At 35.6% G+C, this 10,829-nt stretch overlaps 1 protein-coding gene across 7 annotated transcripts; it reads right to left on the bottom strand.

The window, feature by feature from the left end:
- Positions 1–592: 592 nt before the first annotated feature.
- On the bottom strand, positions 593–7,322 carry LOC113726087 (uncharacterized). 7 transcript variants are annotated; one of them, XM_072074434.1, is made up of 7 exons: positions 7,057–7,322; positions 6,746–6,777; positions 4,158–4,261; positions 3,694–3,751; positions 3,010–3,144; positions 1,999–2,085; positions 593–1,050 (listed from the first exon to the last, which is right to left on the bottom strand). In XM_072074434.1, the coding sequence occupies exons 4-7, from the start codon at positions 3,724–3,726 to the stop codon at positions 892–894; spliced, it is 414 nt and encodes a 137-aa protein (XP_071930535.1). In that variant the 5' UTR covers positions 3,727–3,751; positions 4,158–4,261; positions 6,746–6,777; positions 7,057–7,322; the 3' UTR covers positions 593–891. The 7 variants fall into 7 exon arrangements, 6 of the variants coding, with proteins under 6 accessions (XP_071930535.1, XP_071930534.1, XP_027105410.1 ...); XM_072074433.1 differs by having other exon boundaries at positions 6,746–6,782; positions 7,057–7,319; XM_027249609.2 differs by lacking the exons at positions 6,746–6,777; positions 7,057–7,322 and adding an exon at positions 4,383–5,391 and having other exon boundaries at positions 4,158–4,265.
- Between the last annotated feature and the right edge of the window lie 3,507 nt (positions 7,323–10,829).

The raw sequence follows: 10,829 nt of genomic DNA, 5'->3' as shown, positions 1-10,829 counted from the left end.
CGAACATTAACATTTTGGCAAACAACTGCTCCTTTAAACAAAGGTAGCCGCATTAAACTAAAAAAATGATTCTCTTGGAAAATTCTCTGTATGCCCAACCACTGCTAGAGATGTGGTCCGGATGGACGCAATGCGTTGCAGATCCTAACCAGGCCTGGATGTTGAGGAAGATGGTAGGTCCGCCCTTTGAAAAGCCTTTTTATTAGATGTGAAAAGAGAAGACGACCCGGGCAAGAAAGGCATAAAGGGCAGAACCCACTACCATCTTCTAAGATTCCTGATTGCTAGTCCTTGATGCCATGAGCAATTAGATATGCATTGTGTGATGCCTTTTGAAGATAAGAAGCATCTGTGGTTTCTGGACTCGTTTCTCCTGCTGCTAAATGCGAGGCTTTTCATAAAATAAAATGCAACAAGAAAATTCTGTACCCACCATTTTATTTAGCATCACTATGACGGCGAGTAAAGAAAAAGAGCACCAAGGAAAAAAGTAGTCAATTTTCAGCAGCTACGCAATATGGAGATGCATATTTAGGATCCACTATGAAGAATTGATAATCAAAAGCAGACAAAACGGAGACCAAGAAGAGTATTTGGAGCCAAGTTCAGAAATTTTATAATTAGGGTCTCTCTTCTCCTTTCCTGACTGCCTGACAATATCTCTTTATCACTGCTGCAGATCCTTATCAGCTGCAATGATGAATTCCTTGTTTAATACTCAATACAGATCAGTCCTCTGTTTCAGCGAGTGTATTTACAAATGAAACAAGTAATCAGCAAAACTGTATGCTCGGGAGCCAATGAAGGTCAAAAGTCTAAACTGAGCAGGCCCAATTATCGTTATGAATCAGAAATAAATGCATTATTCAATATCAGATTAACATGAAGAAATCAATTTGCTGCCGCCGACTTGCTTTCCTCTCCATGAGCATGTCTAAAGCCAAAAACACCAGAAAGTCCACGTTTCTGGGCTAGCTGGTCAAGCTCCTGCAACTTACTCTTAAGAAGCTCTACCTCTCTTGCCAACTCATCGTCTCGTTGCCTCAGTACCTGAAAACCATGACAGACCCAAAAGCTCAGTACATTTTGAGAAGCTTGAACAATGGCTTTGAGTTTTGTTTATGGTAACTACTCAAAGCACAGGCCACACGGTGTAAGACAAAGATAGCATCTAATAGCCCTTAATCTTCATAATTAATGTTGGCAAAAGGAAGCATGCTTTGTTTCCTCTAAAGCATCCAGATTTAACTAAAACCATATAGATACAACTAGAATTATATTCTCCGCAATGAAGAGGATTTAAGCCGCTGAAATTCTGAAAAATGACATGCCTACTTAACTATCAAGCCCAGAACATCAGTTTATGCATATATAGCTACCACGTTATTGCCATACATTAAGTGAATGTCAAGCTGGCAGTAACAATCACAATCCTGCAGCATATATGTATACTCGCCTAATTGAATAAACCAATTATTTTAGCAATCCAGAAGATGCTTTGAAGCCAAAACAGGATAAAGGTGTTCGTAAAAAGAATAGAAAATAAGGAAAGTAGAACTCTAACTCAGGAGCTCCTAAGAATGAAAAATATGCCCGTGCTTTTGATCGAGATGAATGTGTAACTCAAAAGGGCTTGCAATTTTGTGCTCAGATAGCATAGCAAAATAGGTCACCTATAGATAAGGGATGAGACACAACGGAAGCTATCATCTAACATCCCAAGTCATGGAACCAAATATTTTAGCGCTACACAAACTAATTTGGCTGGGAAATGCACTTTACATAATCCCCAGAACTTCATGCATCAGCAATTGTGGATGCAGGCATACTAGCAATACAAGGGAAAGATGTTCTGAGCAATGCATTAACATGTTATTCAAGTTCTGGAAAAATAAACTACCGAAAGAAAGTACTTAGATAGTTAGATGCTACTCATCACAAAACTTGAATGCCAAAAAAGGGATGGGGGGAAGCAAAGAATTCTTTAACATTATATACCTCCATTTCCTGCCTACGAAGCTCCTCCTTCTTAGCTTCTGACCGAGCACTTCTTTGCACCTCAAATATCAGAGCAGCTACAGCAACCTAATCATGATTAGGCATATAAGGGGTAAAATGCCCATCAAAGTAGGGTTATTATTTTCTTTCTAAAACGTATATAACATTTTCCAACAAATCTATCCTTCCATGCATCAGGATATGCACGAAAAGAAGATTCTTTTCACTCGTAATAAGTAATAACCCTACGCAGGACAAAATCTCAGACCATTGACAGCTGCTGTATCATGTCTACTTGAAAGAGCAAACTAGAGCATGACAAAGGTGGTCAATCAATAAATCAAGAAAATGGAGGGATAATACCAATCCTCGCACTTTGCCACAACAAAAAGAGGTACTCAGTCCATTATCTCATAAGGAGGCAAGATACAGCAAATCTGGAATCTATTATCTCATTCTCTCCCTACCACTAATGAAATGAAAAAAACTCGCAGAAGAACAAAGGGTGGACCAGGGCCTTTGCAGATATTTTCCTGGCTATCCAATGAATATGCAATAAGTTGCAAATGACGAGAACCTGGGACTTCACGTAACTTCTGAGCCGAGGAGCAAAAATACAAAATGAGATTTTGATATCAATTGGCATGAATTGTGATTCATGCTAAGTGGGAAGAATGCAAAACATGGAAAGAAATATTGGCTTTATATTCTAGCAAGATAAGAAATCAGGAAATTTTTCAATATTGATTTAGTTAATACTGAATACATTTAAAGAACAGTAAAGTTTTGAAGAAGGCATGTTTCCTGGGCCTCATACTGCCTCCTAAGTGACAAGAACACTTTGGTGCAACATTAACATGAAGGGTAAGAATAGTGTGGCAAAATCAAAGATAGGATCAAACTCTTCTACTCCTTAACAAGTGGGGAAAAAAATTTTTCCTTCACTAATATGAGCAATCTTATACAAGCTATTCCAGCAGCAAAATAATATTGAAGTTAGATACAACCTACCGAGAAGACAAAAACTTCCCCCAGAAGGTCTACAGCCGCTTGAACAGCTTTCTCCTCATTCAAAGGTCGAATTTCAACATCAGTTGCATGACCATATATGCGTCTTTGCATTTGTGTTGTTATCCTATGGTTTCCCTGCATTCAAAAATTAATGTGAGTAGAAAAAGAAAACAAAGTTCTACAATTGCTGAAGCAGAGGCGAAGAACGAGAAAGCTGAGAATCTGAAATTAATGAAGAATGCACCAGAACCAAACATAAAGACAACTTTTTCTTTTGGGGGGTGGGAGGTTGGGAAGAAGAATTGATCAGCATGTGCATTTGAAAGCCTTACCTGAATTTATCGAGACCTACACAAAAGCCAAAGATATTATCACACAATTCTAGAAGAACATACCGGCTTACACATCTGAAAACCTTGCCTAATTCAGTCAAGAACTATACAAGCAAAGCAGTGATGAAAAAGAACCAAAGATGACTGATTCAAGGTGCCCAAGAAAAAGAACGAGGAAAGAAATTTAGTTGTTGTCAAATAACTATCAAAATTCTGCAGCAAAGATTGCAAATTTCTTAGCCAAGGTTAAGTGAAAGCATAAAATTGCAAGAAAATCTTTCAAATGCTACGGCTGTCATTTAAGCAAGATGTAACTTGTGAGCAAACATATCAAGTTGTACTCATTTCTCACCCGGAAATTGAATTGCTTGATCCATGATTGCATAATAGTCTACGCTATCTTGATTTCCCTATTACAAATTTACAATAAATCATCAATGTAAGTCTTCAAGCTTGTTATTGGCAGTATTTTACATTTCTGCATTTCCGATTTGTCACTAGCAAAGTTCAAAAAATGAATATAAGCCCTCCTGCAATTCTAAAACTTAAATTAATCTAGACCAGAAAAGAAACAACAAAGGCGAAGACTTTTGTGCTATCTTTCTGTCCCAATCTGCATCTTCCTCAATTTCCTATGATCGAATATATGCAATAGATAACATTTCAAAAATTTTAAAATCCACCTTGTATTCCAATCTCTCCTTTAAATCGCACGTATCAATAATATCCATATTTGGGTTCATAAACACCGGGTTCTTGAACAAACGCATAAAAACCCGAATAACTTCTCAAAAAATGGTAAAGTAATGAAGTTACCTGGGCGATGCCGACGATGAAATTACGGAACTTGGGATGCCTTCCGGCCTGAACCTTGAGTCTACTAGCTATAGGTTTGCTCAGAGTTTTTACAGCAAGCGTCCCTAGCTTCAACAAGGGCAATACCATTACTGGTAATTTGTATCACAACCCAATTTCAGATACAACCTCTTGAATTCTTGGACACAGTGAAAAATTTATAAGCAGAAAATGTAAATATAGTACCCTATTGATTCGTGACCAAAATGGGCGTTGATCAAGTAAGATATAGAGCTCAATTTCTTGGTGAAGAAGACAAACGCGAGCAGCAAATCGAAGGTCAGTGGAAGCAAGAAAGAAGGAGAACTTTCAACTGAATATTCAATTAATGGCTTTTCAGTTTTTTTTTTTTTTTTTGGCATTTCTTTTTTCGCTATGTGCGTGTCTGCTCGTGTGCGTATGTTCCGATTCGTTGGGGGATTGGCTGACTTCTCGCCGATTGATGGGCCGGGTCGAGCCCAATGTTGGATTACTAAAAATGGGGCCTAATGAAGCTGTTTTATTGGCAATGGGGCCGGGAGTTTATGTTGGGATTAAGTCACAAATTAAAGTCCCTCAAGGAGTTTATGGGGACACAAACAAGCCCGATGCGTCGGTCCTTTTTTTTTTTTATTTTACATTTTTTTATAGAATTTAAAGTTAGTTTGATTTCTATTATCTAGGGAGCTTGAGATGGTTTGCCTGATTTTAAATCTTTATCTTTACTACTTCGAGTTTGATGGATTTTTGCTTGATGGAATTAGAGTACAATGATCTACCTCTCTTTGATTTGATTAATCGAGATACCATTCTAAATGACCTGCAATTAATTTAGTTCGAATTGACATAGAATAGTTTGATTTGTATTTTAATGCTACGGTGAATACCAATGCGAATTCAATTTGGAACTAGTTGATATTCATTGCATAATTTGTGTTAAAAGCACACTGTTTGTGTTCGTAATTTCATAACTCCATCAATTTTTGTTTTTCATTAGACAAGATGTGGGAATTGAGAAGGGGGGAAAGGGCAAGGTGATAAAAATCTGCGGGTATCCGATTTGTCCAGCATATTTTTTATTTTTTATTTTTATTTATATATGCAAAATATTATTTTTAAAGCAAATGAAGTATTTTTTTTTTGAGCAAATTACGCTCCAAATATGAGCGCATATAATTTGTTTACAAGATTCATTTTATAGAGGTCATGATCTTATTTTTTAAGAATAATTTAATTGATGCAGAATGAATATAATATATATATATATATATATATATATAATGGGCAATGCTTATAACAATTTTTATTAGTTTTGGATTCTTTTTTTCTTTTTCTTGTATTTTCTTGCAAGTTTGTTCTTGATATGAGATTTTTTGAGTAAAATCTATATTGAATCTTAGATGAATATGTAAAATATAAAACTAAATTATTATAAATCATTTTTTAAAAAATTTAAATGATGAGAGAGGTACGGCAGGTACCCGCTAATCCGACCCTCTTCTAGTCGGCACCTAATGATCAGGTACCTATTGATATATGGAACGAATAAGAATTAAAAAATGGTTGGCCGCTAAGATATGGGTCAAATTAGCCAAATGCCCCACGAAATGGGTTCCCCGTACTCCCTAGTTATATATATATATATATATATATATATTTTTTTTTTTTGGTAAATAGAAATAATATTTCGTCAAAAAGTGGCTCATATTTTATAATTACACTAGTATTAATACATTTGATGTGTGTGCAAAGCTAACAAGAGAAATTTGACTCAAAGAAAAAACAAAAATTGGAGTCATTAAGTTGTCATCTAATACTAGCATATGATTGAGGTTATCTCGGCGAATACACTGGAATTCTTACACCAAATTTACAGGTTTAGTATAAGACTAGGTGTTGGACCCCGCGGGTGTCGCGGGGTGCCCATATTATCTTGTTGTTGAGTGTTAACTGATGATTTTTTTGTAAAGAAGATGTTTGTGTAAGAGATGGATTATAAACAGGAAAGTCGAAACCATGCATTTTTTATATATACATGATCATTGGGAATTGCAGCTTAATACAAAAGTTAGTTGTTATTTGTACAGAACAAAATTCTAGAAAGCTGCTGTGATTCGTAAACAAAAAGTACAATTTTTTGTTTTACATCCAACTGGAATGTAAATTATCTAGTTTAGTTTTTGATGCTTTGTGCTTTCAGAGAAATCTGCCTCAAGATTGCGCTTGATGGAGGATGAGGTCTCTAGCAGCTTTGGAGTTGGCAAGATTATCTTGCACGATCACGACGGCTTTTTTCTAAACGATATTCATCTTCTGAGGAAATTTACGTTTCCGACCCATATGCAATTGTAGCTAAAATTAAGAAAATTCTGTTATCCATGACATTCAACAATAACAATCACAAATCATCTAAAGTTTCTTGAAGCAGACAAAACAAGCGTGAATGAAAGAGATGATTTCCATTTAATAAGCAAAACGATAACAAACATAGAAGATAAAACACAACGAAGTAGAACAGACTAAGCACTAAGCAGATGAGGAACAAATAAGTAAAGGAGAGATTGCTTTACCTGAACAATAAGCTTCGAATAGGATGGTTGAGCTGAGCTGCATGGAATAAACCGATAAGATCACAGAAAAGATAAATATAACATGGAAGTAGCTAACATAAGAAAAGTCAGAGTCCATGCAAACTAAAAGCTTGCAACAAAGAGATGGAAATGATGGGGAAAAGAAAATGATAAAAGCATAACTTGAAGCATACGAAACAAAAATAAGCAAACACAGTGAAAGAGCAAAAAGTTCACCGAACGAACAATGTAATAAACAGCTATATTAGGCGCAAAAGTGGAGAAATACAGTAAAGGAAAATAGGCAGCACCTGATTGAAGTGAGCCAGAAGGAGGAAACTGGAAACAAAAATCACCAAAAGCTGGCACAAGATGGAGGCTTAATAGAAAGACGCCGGACAAAAGAGAAAGTCTAAGCAAAGAAACTGACGGTGGAAAAGCTAATGTAAATATAGCACATAGAGTGCTTAACTATATAAAGAGCCTGTGCTTTGGTAAAAGCAAGCACATGCATGCATTAAATCTACGTAATGATTGCAAGTCCACTATGATAAAAGAATCAAACGAAGCAAGCATATCTATAATCACCGAACGAACCAAATATAGCTGTAATGCGTAAGCTGTAAGCACGTAAGATGAAATTTGACCCAGTGCAATCTGCAAGGTGTAATCTGTAAGCATGCAACACGTAAGGCAAAATTTGACAGAGTCAAAGGAGAATTGCGCCACGTAATATGAAAGTAACAGAAAAGAACCACGTAAGATCTGATGAGTAGCTTTAATTTAATAATCGAGCGAGTTTAATTTAATGGATTTAATAAGGTAGACAACTAATTATCATTTTGTATTAAGCACATATATGTTATGACATTCAATCTTATAGCTAACAATAGCTAACAAATTTTATCAATCTTATCTAAATCTCATCTCAAAACACCATAGCTTTAATTTAATAATTGCGTAGTTCAAATTTAATAATCGAGAGAGGTTGAGCACATTTATGCTATGCTACTCAATCTAAAAACACAATAGCTTTAATTTAATAATTGAGTAATTTTAATTTAATAATCAAGAGAGGTTGATGTAATGGAACAAAGCGACGCAATAGCTTTAATTTAATAATGAAGAGGGCTTGATTTAATCGAACAAAGCAGGGAGCAAGGGTGATTTAATAGAACAAAGCCGGACAATTGATTTATAACTTGTAACTGGAGCTTCACACCTTCACGGGCACAGATTGAGAGCAGAGGACGTTGACGGCTACATATTGGACCACAGGACAAAGAAGCACAAATCGAACAGCCAAATCATGATTTTTAATATAATTTTTGTAATGTAGTATGGATTTGTCATATTTTGTATTATTTTGAATGATTATGATTTTGATATGTTTTTCTATTGGTAGAGTAAGTAATTGTTTTGCAATTTTTTGGTATTTTTTTTGTTTACGGTATATTTATGTTTTGTCTAATTATGATTTGATTATTGGTTCTAATTAATTTTATGATAGCAAAAGTTGCGAGAAACTTGTAAAGAGTAATTTGGCAGTCAAAGTTGGTGATTTGTTTGCCTATCATAATTTTTTTTTTTTTTTTATATATCGACGGATATAGTAGCTATGGATGGATACAGTCGCATTTTTTTTGTTTCTGAAATCCAAACACAATGAACCAACATAATACGGCAGACCATAAAAGATTTCACAAAAACCGTGAGAGGTCCAAGAAATCTGGGCAGGCATGTGCAGCAGGCAACGGGCCAACCAGTACTTGCAATAAAAAGACGGAAAAGGCCAAAATCTGCCGAGAAACAACAACGAAACCAGTGTAAAAGGGTCAAATTGGAATCAGGCGACCAAAATTTAGAACCTGTGGGCGACAAGCATGAAACAGAGATGACCCCACAATGCCTTCCATCACACCTACAAAGACAAATGAAGACAAAATCAACGCTCAAATTACAAAATAACCAGCGGAATCACTGTAGCAAAGCCTTCCGCGCCTTATGTAGTTAGAGATATGGCTGGTGGTATCGTCCGAGAATAATTTTTCAGTTGGAGCAATATCTCTCAAGCTGCCAAAACTACCTCTGCAAAGGTCAACGAATATCCAACCATTTATAATGAGTCAAAACTCACTCTTCCATCGTCCATCGTCCATCTCCATCTCCATCTCAATCTCTCTCTGTTTCTTCCATATCCGGGAATGCTTCCTTCCTCCAGCATCCCGCCATTTCTTTCTTGTTTTCTTCTTCGGTCTTCAACCCGCCATTAGTAAACCATTTTACTAACTCCTGGATCTGGTTTCGTCATGCTCTACTTCTTTTGTCCCTCAAATCTGCTCTCTAAATCAAACATTATGGCAAAACCACACCATGCCTCACGTAAGCCGCGCATCGTTGTCCATAATCCCCATTTTTATTCGTCTTTCTCCATCGAGTTTGATATCGGTAATGCGTATATCGTTATACTAGGGGGTGTTTGGTGCCCACAATTAGAAAGAATTTTTCATTAGACAAATAATAGTACGTTCTGCAAAGAAATAGTCATCAAATATGACAAAACTAATAATAGTAGTATATTATATTACCGCATACACTTGTACACTTTGTTTTATCAATACTTTTACAATTTTACCATTTTCAAAAGTTTAAATTTTTCCCAAGTTCTTGAGTCCAAGATTAAGCTTATAAACCCCAGATTCTTTATTACTTTTCATACAATCAACTTTTTGGTGTGTCATGTACTTATGCATAATTCTTCATTTTTTTATTGAAAAATTGTAAAATTTATGCAAAGATGATGGCGTATCTTTTGTACTGAATTCAAAGGGCAATGATACATATATCATAATTTATTCAGATGTCGTTCATGTAAGATTAATAAGATGATTACGGCTAAATGATATAACGTAGGCAAAGAAGATTTAAATTGGCATGAATATAAAATTTTTTGAATATACGTAATTTGCTTAGTTCATATTTTTTTTTAAATCAAACTTGTAAGTATTCCTTAAATCGTAAATTATTCGTAGTTATAACATTATGTATTATGACTATTTGTATTTTATAGACTAAGAAATAGCCAAAATAATCATTTAACTGGATTTGTTTGGATTGAGATGATTTCAAATAAAATAATCTGATTCATAAATTCCAATCACCTCTTTATCTCACATATATCACATCACAAAAAGTCTCACAGTAATTATCTCAAATAAATCATCCAAATAAACTCCTATCCAAAAATAAAATTGATAAAATCATATTTGTTGGAGAAAAATGTGTTCTTGTCAATGGTTAATGCTTTTCATCTAGAAGAATAGTTTGCCACGTTCTTGATGTGGGAATGGATAAACGCCTTTTTTCAAGCTGGGGGATTTATCATTTATGTGTGTCGTCACTCCATTTGCCGTGAGTCAAAATGCATTTTGGCTATAATGTATCCAAGCCTATGCAACCCCCGCCTAGTCAAGCCAGCCTTGGCAAGTTTACGGCTGCAGATCCCAAGAATGGTCAAATCAACCGCTTTGTGGTACTGGGCAACGGTAAAATTAGTAAATTACTTGCTTGTTAATCTCATCTAATATCTGTGATTGACCACAAATTTCGGTAGTCGCCAAAATTTGACGGGAGTGTAACAAGTGTTGTGTGGAAATTAGTTAAACAAACAGAGCGAACGTCCTCATATATAGGCCCCTAGCTTTGAAGAATCACAAATTTTAGTCCATTTTCTTGTTCATTTTGTTAAATTAGAATTTCCTAATTTCAATTTCAATTCGGTATTGTGCCCCCCCAACCCCCATGGGCCTTGCAAAAGATTCATTCTGATGTAAATTTGTGAAGGCAGGTGTTTTGCCACAACCCTTTGGGCATTTTCCCGAATAAGTTTTTGCTTCAGCTAGATCGATCAAGACGAGCCAATAATTATTGATTCCATCTTGTTCCTGATTCATCCTCACTTGATCATATTGTTAAGGTTTGATAGATATGGCTGGCATCGTTTACCTGAGGACCAATAAGTTTGAAGTTAAGCTGGAGGGCATTACCTTCAAAGCAAAAGACTTTGAAACAATGTGCTCCATGG

This window comes from Coffea arabica, chromosome 2c (assembly GCF_036785885.1).
Source record: "Coffea arabica cultivar ET-39 chromosome 2c, Coffea Arabica ET-39 HiFi, whole genome shotgun sequence".
In the NCBI taxonomy this organism is placed as follows: Eukaryota; Viridiplantae; Streptophyta; class Magnoliopsida; order Gentianales; family Rubiaceae; genus Coffea; species Coffea arabica.
Note: the sequence above shows the minus strand (reverse complement) of the source record. Positions and strands in the feature narration are given on the sequence as shown.

What these genes read in the sequence shown, in the direction of transcription:
- LOC113726087 (XM_027249604.2), bottom strand. Translation starts at nt 4,286, where the DNA reads ATGGTATTGCCCTTGTTGAAGCTAGGGACGCTTGCTGTAAAAACTCTG. An exon ending in GGGAAGTTTTTGTCTTCTCG is followed by an intron (nt 2,086 to 3,009) that starts GTAGGTTGTATC and finishes AATCATGATTAG; the next exon opens with GTTGCTGTAGCTGCTCTGAT. An exon ending in TTCGTAGGCAGGAAATGGAG is followed by an intron (nt 1,051 to 1,998) that starts GTATATAATGTT and finishes CATGGTTTTCAG; the next exon opens with GTACTGAGGCAACGAGACGA.